This window comes from Salmo salar, chromosome ssa16 (genome assembly GCF_905237065.1).
Source record: "Salmo salar chromosome ssa16, Ssal_v3.1, whole genome shotgun sequence".
In the NCBI taxonomy this organism is placed as follows: domain Eukaryota; kingdom Metazoa; phylum Chordata; class Actinopteri; order Salmoniformes; family Salmonidae; genus Salmo; species Salmo salar.
In genome coordinates this window covers 88,502,103-88,518,270 of record NC_059457.1, presented here as the reverse complement: position 1 = coordinate 88,518,270, position 16,168 = coordinate 88,502,103, and the positions used below count along the sequence as shown (strand labels likewise).

At 39.4% G+C, this 16,168-nt stretch overlaps 1 protein-coding gene across 1 annotated transcript in view; it reads right to left on the bottom strand.

Moving 5' to 3' along the window:
* LOC123727730 (proline-rich extensin-like protein EPR1) overlaps window positions 1-16,168 on the bottom strand; it is a 74,902-nt gene that overhangs the window by 1,375 nt on the left and 57,359 nt on the right. The window contains exon 5 of the mRNA XM_045696735.1: window positions 11,382-11,402. Coding sequence (XP_045552691.1) covers window positions 11,382-11,402 — 21 coding nt within the window. The remainder of the gene's footprint in view (window positions 1-11,381; window positions 11,403-16,168) is intronic.

Here is a 16,168-nt window from a genome sequence, read left to right as displayed (position 1 = left end):
TGGGTTCCATGGAAGAACCCTCTGTGGATAGGGATTAGGGTTGAATGGCGCGAATCCGGTTACCGAGATTTACCCCCTTTTTCGGGATAAATAACTGCGAGAAACTGGTAAATTATAATAAATGATTTATATGAACAGCGAGGCGTGAAATGGAACTTTTAAATGATGTGTGATGTCTAAATCTACGGCCTCTCCATGATGAGTCATCAACGCTCAGGGTGGGGACAGACAGCCCATCTCAGGGTGGGAACAGACAGCCCATCTCAGGGTGGGGACAGACAGCCCGTCTCAGGATGGGGACAGACAGCCCGTCTCAGGGTGGGGACAGATAGCCCGTCTCAGGGTGGGGACAGACAGCCCGTCTCAGGGTGGTGACAGACAGCCCGTCTCAGGGTGGGGACAGACAGCCCGTCTCAGGATGGGGACAGACAGCCCGTCTCAGGGTGGGGACAGACAGCCCATCTCAGGGTGGTGACAGACAGCCCGTCTCAGGATGGGGACAGACAGCCCGTCTCAGGGTGGGGACAGACAGCCCGTCTCAGGGTGGGGACCTAACAGCCCATCTCAGTATGGAGCGCAGTTCACAATACATGTAGACCTGTCATCTCATCATGGTAAATCGTTTTTCTTGTGACAGGTAGGCCTACATTTGCTGCAGCGTAGCCTATGTTACAGTAATATAAAGACTGAATGTGCATCTAATTGACCCATCTCTCTATCTGGCTTTCAGAGGTCACCGTCTTCTTTTAATTGTAAAGATGATTCATTTTTTTTATGGCAGCTGCAGAGATTTTAAACAGCCTGTCACTCGAATATCGTTGCTTTAAATGCAGGAAAAGCTAGAGTAGAATAGCTTGCCGGACAGAATTTTCTTAGCATTTCTTATACCAATAGATTACTCACAAAGAGCGATGTCAGCAATTCTTTGTTGAATGTTAAATACAGCAGCCAATAGAACTCACGGGTGGTTTGAAAGAAGAGCGAACGCGTGATGGCAGTAGGCTATAGCAGTTATTTATTCAGAACCATAACCATTCAATCTTCTTGAAGAGAAGTGAAAGCCTTCTGTATCTTATTGTAGTCCTATATTATCTTACTGTAGTCCTATATTATTGTAGTCCTATATTATTGTAGTCCTATATTATTGTAGTCCTATATTATCTTACTGTAGTCCTATATTATCCTACTGTAGTCCTATATTATCTTACTGTAGTCCTATATTATTGTAGTCCTATATTATTGTAGTCCTATATTATTGTAGTCCTATATTACCTTACTGTAGTCTTATATTATCCTACTGTAGTCCTATATTATCTTACTGTAGTCCTATATTATTGTAGTGCTATATTATATTATTGTAGTCCCATTTAACTGTTGACAGCGAGGAAAGAATCAAGCTACAATAGAGAAAGATGAAGAAGGCTAATAACATTTGGGGAAATATTATGAAATATTATGAAAGGGCAGACAGCCTACTATTTATACAGATAGGACCATATATATTCAAATATTCAAATCTAATTGGCTAGCCTATACTTTGTATGGCGCATGTGCTGCACCAGAATCACATGTTATCTCCCTGCTTTATCATGGTTTGAACGATGTGCGTAATTCCAGTCTCTATTACACAGTATAATACAATACAGTACAGTAATACAGTTCACACTCAAAAGGATTATCCTACTGGAATGATTTTCATTGATTTACCCAAGAGAGCATATAGCTAGCTACATCTATGGGCTTTAATGTCTTTCTGTCGTGCATAATGTGCAGAAGCCTATATCATATACCTATTGAATAATCATACAATCATTTGGGCTTTTTTGGGCTCGGGCTCATTAAATGTCTTTAATGTAGGGCTCATTAAATGTCTTTAATGTAAGGCTCATTAAATGTCTTTAATGTATGGCTCATTAAATGTCTTTAATGTAGGGCTCATTAAATGTCTTTAATGTAAGGCTCATTAAATGTCTTTAATGTAGGGCTCATTAAATGTCTTTAATGTATGGCTCATTAAATGTCTTTAATGTATGGCTCATTAAATGTCTTTAATGTATGGCTCATTAAATGTCTTTAATGTAGGGCTCATTAAATGTCTTTAATGTAATGCTCATTAAATGTCTTTAATGTAGGGCTCATTAAATGTCTTTAATGTAAGGCTCATTAAATGTCTTTAATGTAGGGCTCATTAAATGTCTAGGGCTCATTAAATGTCTTTAATGTATGGCTCATAAGGCTCAGGTAGCATCAGGTTTGAATTTTCGATCAAAGCTGTAATCAAATCCAGACATAGGCCTATGTACGTATATGCTTTATAATGCTTTATAATGCTGTTGAATGCCACTTACGGTTTTGGAGAGAAATACCGGGTTACCCAGAAGAAAAGTCATTTGCCCTTGGGATGGAACATTTCTAAAATACCAGGAAAATATTCTACCCTGAAGGGGATCTACATCAAACCCAAAGGGGTTCTACCTGGAACCACGGGGGTTCCACATGGAACCAAATGGGTTCTACATGGAACCAAAGGGGTTCTACCTGGAATCAAAGGGGTTCCACATGGAATCACGGGGGTTCTACATGAAACCAAATGGGTTCTACCTGGAACCAAAGGGGTTCTATCTGGAATCAAAGGGGTTCTACCTGGAACCACGGGGGTTCTACATGAAACCAAATGGGTTCTACCTGGAACCAAAGGGGTTCTACCTGGAATCAAAGGGGTTCTACCTGGAACCACGGGGGTTCTACCTGGAACCAAAGGGGTTGTACCTGGAACCACGGGGGTTCCACATGGAACCAAATGGGTTCTACCTGGAACCAAAGGGGTTCTACCTGGAACCAAAGGGGTTCTACCTGGAACCAAAGGGGTTCTACCTGGAACCACGGGGGGTCTACATGAAACCAAATGGGTTCTACCTGGAACCAAAGGGGTTCTACCTGGAACCACGGGGGTTCTACATGGAACCAAATGGGTTCTACATGGAACCAAATGGGTTCTACCTGGAACCACGGGGGTTCTACATGAAACCAAATGGGTTCTACCTGGAACCAAAGGGGTTCTACCTGGAACCAAAACGGGTTCTTCAACGGGTTCTCCTATAGGGACAGCCAAAGAACCCCTTTAGGTTCGAGATAGCACAATTTTTTCTAAGAGTGTAGCAAAGTCTGTGTACAGGGGTAGAATGAAGTCTAGTACTGTAATGATGAATGCAGAAATGCTGCTTTAATCTTTATGAAATTAGAATCCAATCCCTCATAACTTTAACAATGTCTACATCAATATTGCCATTGCGCTGTTTAACATTTCACTGACTGATGCAGAGTTTGCAGTTTTGTCAGCCAAGCCGGGTCGGCGTTGAGCCGGTGCTAAAGCTGAGGTCAGCATAGAGAACACACACAAGCGCACACACACTCACACACACACACACACACACACACATACGCACACACACACACACACACACACACACACACACACACACACACACACACACACACACACACACACACACACACACACACACACACGCACAAACACACACAGGCAGACAGGTCGAGGGATCTGTGGATAGATTCTACTGTATTTCAGTGGTGGTCGGAGCCACATCATTAGCATATAAACGTTGTTAATGACCTTGTCATTTACACAACTTAATTACAGCAGCCCTCTGCTACCAGAGTCCCTTCCACAGCACATCTCCCATATGAATTATACATCACTATGGAGACACAGGGATATCACTATGGTAAGACAGTGATATCAGACACTGTGATAACACAGGGATATACTATGGTAACACAGGGATATCACTATGGTGATACAGGGATATCACTATGGTAACACAGGGATATAACTATGGTAACACAGGGATATAACTATGGTGATACAGGGATATCACTATGGTAACACAGGGATATAACTATGGTAACACAGGGATATAACTATGGTAACACAGGGATATAACTATGGTAACACAGGGATATAACTATGGTAACACAGGGATATAACTATGGTAACACAGGGATATAACTGTGGTAACACAGGGATATAACTGTGGTAACACAGGGATATAACTATGGTAACACAGGGATATCACTATGGTAACACAGGGATATAACTATGGTAACACAGGGATATAACTCTGGTAACACAGGGATATAACTCTGGTAACACAGGGATATAACTATGGTAACACAGGGATATAACTATGGTAGCACAGGGATATAACTCTGGTAACACAGGGATATAACTATGGTAACACAGGGATATAACTCTGGTAACACAGGGATATAACTGTGGTAACACAGGGATATAACTATGGTAACACAGGGATATAACTATGGTAACACAGGGATATAACTCTGGTAACACAGGGATATAACTGTGGTAACACAGGGATATAACTATGGTAACACAGGGATATAACTATGGTAACACAGGGATATCACTATGTTGACACAGGGATATAACTATGGTAACACAGGGATATAACTATGGTAACACAGGGATATAACTATGGTAGCACAGGGATATAACTATGGTAACACAGGGATATCACTATGTTATGGGCTCCCGGGTGGCTACTGGGTGAAGCAGCGGTCTAAGGCACTGCATCTCAGTGCAAGAGGGGTCACTACAGTCCCTGGTTCCAATTCAGATTGCATCACATTCGGCCGTGATTGGGAGTCCCATAGGGCGGTGCACAATTGGCCCAGCAGCGTCCGGGTTTGGCCGGGGTAGGCCGTCATTGTAAATAAGAATTTGTTCTTAACTGACTTGCCTAGTTAAATAAAGGTTAAATAAAATAAAAAATAAACGTTGACACAGGGATATCAGTATGGTGACACACAGATATCCCTATGGTAACACAGGGATATCAACCACGATGGTAACACAAGAATTTCAGACACTATGGTAGCACATGGATATCACTATGGTAACACATAAATCACATACATTTCTATAAATAACTGGGTGAACATCTAAATGCGTTTCAACTCTCTCAGTGCAATCAAAATCGTTTTGACACGCATTGCGTTGACAAATCCATTTTTCTTTGAATAATGAAGTGTAAAGCAACGTCCCGTCTCATGCCTCCCTCCCCAACAGGGATTACGAGCCCCAGAATAAAACATCAGGTCAGTATGTTCCTTCAATGAGACTGATTTACATGGTAATCCCTGGTAATAGACTAAAAGCCTTGGTGTTTTATTCAATAGAGAGCTAATAGAAAGCTTGAGAGACCCCTTACGTTGTCTCTCACAGACCACCCTTATGTTGTCTCTCACAGACCCCCCTTACGTTGTCTCTCACAGACCACCCTTACGTTGTCTCTCACAGACCACCCTTATGTTGTCTCTCACAGACCCCCCTTACGTTTGTCTCTCACAGACCCCCCTTACGTTGTCTCTCACAGCGCTCAACACAGAGACAGAACACAGTGAAGAACTCTACCACAGCTCTCAACACAGAACACAGTGAAGGGCCCTACCACAGAGACAGAGACCCCCCCCCTCACGTTGTCTCTCACAGCACTCAGCACAGAGACAGAACACAGTGAAGAGCTCTACTCTACCACAGAGAAGAACACATTGATGGGCCCTACACTACCACAGAGACAGAACACATTGAAGGGCCCTACTCTACAACAGAAACAGAACACAGTGAAGGGCCCTACTCTACAAAAGAGACAGAACACAGTGATGGGCCCTACTCTACAACAGAAACAGAACCCAGTGAAGGGCCCTACTCTACAACAGAAACAGAACACAGTGAAGGGCCCTACTCTACAACAGAGACAGAACACATTGAAGGGCCCTACTCTACCACAGAGACAGAACACAGTGAAGGGCCCTACTCTACAACAGAGACAGAACACAGTGAAGGGCCCTACTCTACCACAGAGACAGAACACAGTGATGGGCCCTACTCTACCACAGAGACAGAACACAGTGATGGGCCCTACTCTACCACAGAGACAGAACACAGTGAAGGGCCCTACTCTACCAAAGCCTCAACACAGAGACATACCTCCCCTCACGTTGTCCCTCACAGCGCTCAACACAGGCGATAACAGACTGTTACAGACTATAACACAGGATTGATCAATGTGGCTGGTATTCAAAGGCAGGTTTAGGGAAATTAGTTTTTCTTTGATGATTTAAAATGACCAGGAATGTCTCTGGGACCTTTTGTTACAGACTATAACTCTGATCCTTGTTACAGACTATAACTCTGATCCTTGTTACAGATTATAACTCTGATCCTTGTTACAGATTATAACTCTGATCCTTGTTACAGACTATAACTCTGATCCTTGTTACAGACTATAACTCTGATCCTTGTTACAGACTATAACTCTGATCCTTGTTACAGACTATAACTCTGATCCTTGTTACAGATTATAACTCTGATCCTTGTTACAGACTATAACTCTGATCCTTGTTACAGACTATAACTCTAATCCTTTTTACAGATTATAACTCTGATCCTTGTTACAGATTATAACTCCGATCCTTGGTACAGACTATAACTCTGATCCTTGTTACAGACTATAACTCTGATCCTTGTTACAGATTATAACTCTGATCCTTGTTACAGACTATAACTCTGATCCTTGTTACAGATTATAACTCCGATCCTTGTTGCAGACTATATCTCTGATCCTTGTTACAGATTATAACTCTGATCCTTGTTACAGATTATAACTCTGATCCATGTTACAGACTATAACTCTGATCCTTGTTGCAGACTATAACTCTGATCCTTGTTACAGATTATAACTCTAATCCTTGTTACAGATTATAACTGATCCTTGTTACAGATTATAACTCTGATCCTTGTTACAGACTATGACTCTGATCCTTGTTACAGACTATGACTTTAATCCTTGTTACAGACTATAACTCTGATCCTTGTTACAGACTATAACTCTGATCCTTGTTAAAGATTATAACTCTGATCCTTGTTACAGATTATAACTCTGATCCTTGTTACAGATTATAACTCTGATCCTTGTTACAGACTATAACTCTAATCCTTGTTACAGATTATAACTCTGATCCTTGTTACAGATTATAACTCCGATCCTTGGTACAGACTATAACTCTGATCCTTGTTACAGACTATAACTCTGATCCTTCTTACAGATTATAACTCTGATCCTTGTTACAGACTATAACTCTGTAACAAGATTATAACTCCGATCCTTGTTACAGACTATAACTCTGATCCTTGTTACAGACTATAACTCTGATCCTTGGTACAGACTATAACTCTGATCCTTGTTACAGACTATAACTCTGATCCTTGTTACAGACTAAGACTCTGATCCTTGTTACAGACTATAACTCTGATCCTTGTTGCAGATTATAACTCTGATCCTTGTTACAGACTATAACTCTGATCCTTGTTACAGATTATAACTCTGATCCTTGTTACAGACTATAACTCTGATCCTTGTTACAGATTATAACTCTGATCCTTGTTACAGACTATAACTCTGATCCTTGCTACAGATCATAACTCTGATCCTTGTTACAGACTATAACTCTGATCCTTGTTACAGACTATAACTCTGATCCTTGTTACAGACTATAAATCTGATCCTTGATACAGATTATAACTCTGATCCTTGTTACAGATTATAACTCTGATCCTTGTTACAGATTATAACTCTGGTCCTTGTTACAGATTATAACTCTGATCATTGTTACAGATTATAACTCTGATCCTTGTTACAGATTATAACTCTGATCCTTGTTACAGACTATAACTCTGATCCTTGTTACAGACTAAGACTCTGATCCTTGTTACAGACTATAACTCTGATCCTTGTTACAGATTATATCTCTGATCCTTGTTACAGACTATAACGCTGATCCTTGTTACAGATTATAACTCTGATCCTTGTTACAGACTATGACTCTGATCCTTGTTACAGACTACAACTCTGATCCTTGTTACAGACTATAACTCTGATCCTTGCTACAGACTATAACTCTGATGCTTGTTACAGATTATAACTCTGATCCTTGTTACAGATTATAACTCTGATCCGTGTTACAGATTATAACTCTGATCCTTGTTACAGATTATAACTCTGATCCTTGTTACAGATTATAACTCTGATCCGTGTTACAGATTATAACTCTGATCCTTGTTACAGATTATAACTCTGATCCTTGTTACAGATTATAACTCTGATCCTTGTTACAGACTATAACTCTGATCCTTGTTGCAGACTATAACTCTGATCCTTGTTACAGATTATAACTCTGATCCTTGTTACAGACTATGACTCTGATCCTTGTTACAGACTATAACTCTGATCCTTGTTACAGATTATAACTCTGATCCTTGTTACAGACTATGACTCTGATCCTTGTTACAGACTATAACTCTGGATCTTGTAACATATTATAACTCTGATCCTTGTTACAGATTATAACTCTGATCCTTGTTACAGATTATAACTCTGATCCTTGTTACAGACTATAACTCTGATCCTTGTTACAGATTATAACTCCGATCCTTGTTGCAGACTATATCTCTGATCCTTGTTACAGATTATAACTCTGATCCTTGTTACAGACTATAACTCTGATCCTTGTTACAGATTATAAATCTGATCCTTGTTACAGACTATAACTCTGATCCTTGTTGCAGATTATAACTCTGATCCTTGTTACAGACTATAACTCTGATCCTTGTTACAGATTATAACTCTGATCCTTGTTACAGACTATAACTCTGATCCTTGTTACAGATTATAACTCTGATCCTTGTTACAGACTATAACTCTGATCCTTGCTACAGATTATAACTCTGATCCTTGTTACAGACTATAACTCTGATCCTTGTTACAGACTATAACTCTGATCCTTGTTACAGACTATAAATCTGATCCTTGTTACAGATTATAACTCTGATCCTTGTTACAGATTATAACTCTGATCCTTGTTACAGATTATAACTCTGGTCCTTGTTACAGATTATAACTCTGATCCTTGTTACAGATTATAACTCTGATCCTTGTTACAGATTATAACTCTGATCCTTGTTACAGACTATAACTCTGATCCTTGTTACAGACTAAGACTCTGATCCTTGTTACAGACTATAACTCTGATCCTTGTTACAGATTATATCTCTGATCCTTGTTACAGACTATAACGCTGATCCTTGTTACAGATTATAACTCTGATCCTTGTTACAGACTATGACTCTGATCCTTGTTACAGACTACAACTCTGATCCTTGTTACAGACTATAACTCTGATCCTTGCTACAGACTATAACTCTGATGCTTGTTACAGATTATAACTCTGATCCTTGTTACAGATTATAACTCTGATCCATGTTACAGATTATAACTCTGATCCTTGTTACAGATTATAACTCTGATCCTTGTTACAGATTATAACTCTGATCCGTGTTACAGATTATAACTCTGATCCTTGTTACAGATTATAACTCTGATCCTTGTTACAGATTATAACTCTGATCCTTGTTACAGACTATAACTCTGATCCTTGTTGCAGACTATAACTCTGATCCTTGTTACAGATTATAACTCTGATCCTTGTTACAGACTATGACTCTGATCCTTGTTACAGACTATAACTCTGATCCTTGTTACAGATTATAACTCTGATCCTTGTTACAGATTATAACTCTGATCCTTGTTACAGACTATGACTCTGATCCTTGTTACAGACTATAACTCTGATCCTTGTAACATATTATAACTCTGATCCTTGTTACAGATTATAACTCTGATCCTTGTTACAGATTATAACTCTGATCCTTGTTACAGACTATAACTCTGATCCTTGTTACAGATTATAACTCCGATCCTTGTTGCAGACTATATCTCTGATCCTTGTTACAGATTATAACTCTGATCCTTGTTACAGATTATAACTCTGATCCTTGTTACAGACTATAACTCTGATCCTTGTTGAAGACTATAACTCTGATCCTTGTTACAGATTATAACTCTAATCCTTGTTACAGATTATAACTGATCCTTGTTACAGATTATAACTCTGATCCTTGTTACAGATTATAACTCTGATCCTTGTTACAGATTATAACTCTGATCCTTGTTACAGACTATGACTCTGATCCTTGTTACAGACTATGACTTTAATCCTTGTTACAGACTATAACTCTGATCCTTGTTACAGACTATAACTCTGATCCTTGTTAAAGATTATAACTCTGATCCTTGTTACAGATTATAACTCTGATCCTTGTTACAGATTATAACTCTGATCCTTGTTACAGACTATAACTCTGATCCTTGTTACAGACTATAACTCTGATCCTTGTTGCAGACTATATCTCTGATCCTTGTTAAAGATTATAACTCTGATCCTTGTTACAGACTATAACTCTGATCCTTGTTACAGACTATAACTCTGATCCTTGCTACAGACTATAACTCTGATCCTTGTTACAGACTATGACTCTGATCCTTGTTACAGATTATAACTCTGATCCTTGTTACAGATTATAACTCTGATCCTTCTTACAGATTATAACTCTGATCCTTGTTACAGATTATAACTCTAATCCTTGTTACAGACTATAACTCTGATCCTTGTTACAGATTATAACTCTGATCCTTGTTACAGATTATAACTCTGATCCTTGTTACAGACTATGACTCTAATCCTTGTTACAGACTATGACTCTAATCCTTGTTACAGATTATAACTCTGATCCTTGTTACAGACTAAAACTGAGCCCAGTTTCACCTTGCCAGATCATGTGGTCAGGATGAAATACCATATAAATCCAGATGTTACAGTTTATAACTCAACTGAACAGATTTCCAACAAGGTGTGAATATAACCTGTGAATAAAAAACACCATTGTAAATACAACCCATATTTATGCTTATTTATTTTCCCTTTTGTATTTTAACTATTTGTACATCGTTACAACACTGTATTCATATATCTTTATTATTTTGGAACTTCTGTGAGTGTAATGTTTACTGTTCATTTTTATTGTTTATTTCACTTTTGCAGACAGAGACACAGACAGACAGACAGACAGACAGACAGACAGACAGACAGACAGACAGACAGACAGACAGACAGACAGACAGACAGACAGACAGACAGACAGACAGACAGACAGACAGACAGACAGACAGACAGACAGACAGACAGACAGACAGACAGAGCACTAATAACGGTGAAGTCCGGTGAAGAGAGGAGACAGTACTCTGCATTGGATGCTCTGGCACTGCTGCTGACAAACATTTCAGAGACATCAAGCTACGGTATTGAGTGAATTTCATCAGACAACCAATAACACTGGGAGCCTCTGGTTGTTTTCCTGTGTTTGGTCCGGACTGAGTTCTCACCTGCAGCGAACGGCACCACAACTTAAAAGGGAAGAAACACAGACAATACACATTCAGATACATGGATAGGGTTGAAGAAGTCTTATTGACTACATGGATAGGTTTGAAGAAGTCTTAATGAGTACATGGATAGGGTTGAAGAAGTCTTATTGACTACATGGATAGGGTTGAAGAAGTCTTATTGACTACATGGATAGGGTTGAAGAAGTCTTAATGACTACATGGATAGGGTTGAAGAAGTCTTATTGACTACATGGATAGGGTTGAAGAAGTCTTAATGAGTACATGGATAGGGTTGAAGAAGTCTTATTGACTACATGGATAGGGTTGAAGAAGTCTTATTGACTACATGGATAGGGTTGAAGAAGTCTTATTGACTACATGGATAGGGTTGAAGAAGTCTTATTGACTACATGGATAGGATTGAAGAAGTCTTAATGACTACATGGATAGGGTTGAAGAAGTCTTATTCACTACATGGATAGGGTTGAAGAAGTCTTTAATGAGTACATGGATAGGGTGGAAGAAGTCTTATTGACTACATGGATAGGTTTGAAGAAGTCTTATTGACTACATGGATAGGGTTGAAGAAGTCTTAATGACTACATGGATAGGGTTGAAGAAGTCTTAATGACTACATGATAGGGTTGAAGAAATCTTATTGACTACATGGATAGGGTTGAAGAAGTCTTAATGAGTACATGGATAGGGTTGAAGAAGTCTTAATGAGTACATGGATAGGGTTGAAGAAGTCTTAATGACTACATGGATAGGATTGAAGAAGTCTTAATGAGTACATGGATAGGGTTGAAGAAGTCTTAATGACTACATGGATATGGTTGAAGAAGTCTTATTGACTACATGCATAGGGTTGAAGAAGTCTTAATGACTACATGGATAGGGTTGAAAAAGTGTTATTGACTACATGGATAGGGTTGAAGAAGTCTTAATGACTACATGGATAGGGTTGAAGAAGTCTTAATGACTACATGGATAGGATTGAAGAAGTCTTAATGACTACACGGATAGGGTTGAAGAAGTCTTAATGACTACATGGATAGGGTTGAATAAGTCTTATTGACTACATGGATAGGGTTGAAGAAGTCTTAATGACTACATGGATAGGGTTGAAGAAGTCTTAATGAGTACATGGATAGGGTTGAAGAAGTCTTAATGAGTACATGGATAGGGTTGAAGAGTCTTATTGACTAAAGATCATTTGAAACAATTAGCAAACTTAGTGAACTGAGAAGCAACGATGTTGTTTATTCTCTCTACTTGTCCAGTTGTGTACAATCTGTTGAAGCAGATGTTTTCCTGTTGGCTGAGTGATGTAGAGATGTGTTCTGACAGAGATACACACACAGAGTAGAGAAACAGACCATCTGACTGTTAACCACAACTTAATGAGAGACAGACAGCAGACAGGCGTAAATGACAGCTCTAATATGGGAACCAGTGTGTATGTGTGTGTGTGTGCGCGCGCGTGTGTGTGTGTGTGTGTGTGTGTCAACATCACTGAATGAGGAAGAAAGATACACAGATTCCAATAACCTGTTGGTCTTGACTCACGTTGAGAAACCAGACTGCAAATTGATATTCAACTGAATTAAGAGGAGAAATACGGCTTTAACATCATGTCCAGTTAATGGCTTGGAACCAGGATTTTTTAAATGTAGTTTTATTCCAGATGTGGCCTCCGCTGGGAAGAAAAAGTTGTTCCTAAGAGTATATTATTAGTGTGAGTTATCAGCTGTATATTCCTCAGGCAGAACTCAGAACTCACACAGAACTCAGAACTCAGACTGAACTCAGAACTCACACAGAACTCAGACAGAACCCAGACTTAACTCAGAACTCACACAGAACTCAGACTGAACTTAGACTGAATTCAGAACTCACACAGAACTCAGAACTCAGACTGAACTCAGAACTGGCACAGAACTCAGAACTCAGACAGAATTCAGAACTCAAACAGAACTCAAATAGAACTCAGACAGAATTCAGAACTCAGACAGAACTCAAATAGAACTCAGAACTCAGACAGAATTCAGAACTCAGACAGAACTCAAATAGAACTCAGACAGAATTCAGAACTCAGAATTCACTCAGAACTCATCCTGTCTGTCTGCTCTCTTTCCAAACTCTTTTTACTTTTCTCTTTCCTTTCTCTCTCTCTCTCTCTCTCTCTCATGTAGTTGCCAATTTTGTCATTAACAGCGGGCACTCCCTTTCAGCATTCCTCTCCTCTCTGGTTTAGGTTTTACAGTTCTAATCAAAGGTTTAACATCCAATCTTCACCTTGCTGTTATAGAGGGAGAAAGAGAGAGAGAGAGAGAAAGAGAAAGAGAGAGAAAGAGAAAGAGAGAGGGAGAGAGAGAGAGTCTTAAACATTGTAACCTTGCTGTAATAGAAATAGTGTTAACATCTGGCATCGATGGTTGTCAGTCACATTCAACCAACTGACAAGGTCATATGGTCTGCATCCCAAATGGCACCCGATTCTCTACATAGTGCACTACGTTTGATCTTGGCCCATAGGGGAAAAGTAGTGCATTATATAGGGAAAAGGTTTCAATTTGGGATGCAAACAAAAGCACTTTATGGTGAAAATGTAGCCAACAAAGTGAACCGTTTCAACTTTCTGTAATGCTTTGTTCTATAATGAATGAATGGGAACATTGTACCTCTGCAAGCAAACAACTCTCTGAGCATTTACCTGCTATTAAAGAAACTCTCATGACAATACAAGAATGTATTACATAACTTTACATTGTAAAACTATTTGTTCAAAAAGGTACAGTTAAAGTCGCAACTTTACATATACTTAGATTGGAGTCATTAAAACTCATTTTTCAACCACTCCACAAGTTTCTTGATAACAAACTATAGTTTTGGCAAGTCGGTTAGGACATCTACTTTGTGCATGACACAAGTCATTTTTACAACAATTGTTTACAGACAGATTATTTCACTTTAAATTCACTGTATCACAACTCCAGTGGGTCAGAAGTTTACATACCCTAAGTTGACTGTGCCTTTAAACAGCTTGGAAAATTCCAGAAAATGATGTCATGGCTTTAGAAGCTTCTGGTAGACTAATTGTCATCATTTGAGTCAATTGAAGGAGTACCTGTGGATATACGTATTTCAAGGTCTACCTTCAAACTCAGTGCCTCTTTGCTTGACATTACGGGAAAAGCAAAAGAAATCAGCCAAGAACCTCAGAAGAAAATTGTAGACCTCCATAAGTCTGGTTCATCCTTGGGAGCAATTTCCAAATGCCCGAATGTACCACGTTCATCTGTACAAACAATAGTATGCAAGTATAAACACCATGGGACCACGCAGCCGTAATACCACTCAGGAAGGAGACGCGTTCTGTCTCCTAGAGATGAACATACTTTGGTGCAAAAAGTGCAAATCAATCCCAGTACAACAGCAAAGGACCTTGTGACGATGCTGGAGGAAACAGGCACAAAAGTATCTATATCCACAGTAAAACGAGTCCTATATCAACATAACCTGAAAGGCCACTCCGCAAGGAAGAAGCCACTGCTCCAAAACCACCATAAAAAAGCCAGACTATGGTTTGCAACTGCACATGGGGACAAAGATCGTACTTTTTTGAGAAATGTCCTCTGGTCTGATGAAACAAAAATATAATTGTTTGGCCATAATGACCGTCGTTATGTTTGGAGGAAAAAGGGGGGCGCTTGAAAGCCGAAGGACACCATCCCAACCGTGAAGCACGGGGATGGCAGCATCATGTTGTGGGGGATGCTTTGCTGCAGGAGGGACTGGTGCACTTCACAAAATACATGGCATCTTGAGGAAGGAAAATTATCTGGATATATTGAAGCAACATCTCAAGACATCAGTCAGGAAGTTAAAGCTTGGTCACAAATGGGTCTTCCAAATGGACGATGACCCCAAGCATACTTCCAAAGTTGTGGCAAAATGGCTTCAGGAAAACAAAGTGAAGGTATTGGAGTGGCCATCACAATGCCCTGACCTCAATTCTATGGAAAATTTGTGGGCAGAACTGAAAAGTATGTGCGAGCAAGGAGGCCTACAAACCTGACTCAGTTACACCAGCTCTGTCAGGAGGAATGGGCCAAAATTCACCAAAATTATTGTCAGAAGTTTGTGAAAGGCTACCCGAAACGTTTGACCCGAGTTAAACAATTTAAAGGCAATGCTACCAAACACTAATTGAGTGTATGTGAACTTCTGACCCACTGGGAATGTGATGAAAGAAATAAAAGCTGAAATAAATCATTCTCTCTACTATTATTCTGACATTTCACATTCTTAAAATAAAGTGGTTATCCTAACTGGCCTTAGACAGGGATTTTTTACTAGGATTAAATGTCAGGAATTGTGAAAAACTGAGTTTACATGTATTTGGTTAAGGTGTATGTGAACTTCCGACTTCAACTGTATATTGAGGTAGGGGAAAGTGGGGTAAGTTGAGACGTTTATCACATTCAGCGTCACTGCGTCTCAGGAAATACATTGTTCTAATGTTACTGTAGGTTCAGGACCTCATATTGAAGCTGATAGACACCCCAATCTCAAATTATCAAAGCAAATCAAATTGTATTAGTCACATGCGCCGAATACAACAGGTGTCGACCTTACAGTGTAATGCTTACTTACAAGCCCTTAACCAACAGTGCAGTTTAAAAAAAATCCAGATAAGAATAATAAATAAAATAAAGAGCAGCAGTAAAATAACAATAGTAAGACTATATACAGGGGGGTACCGGTACTGAGTCAATGTG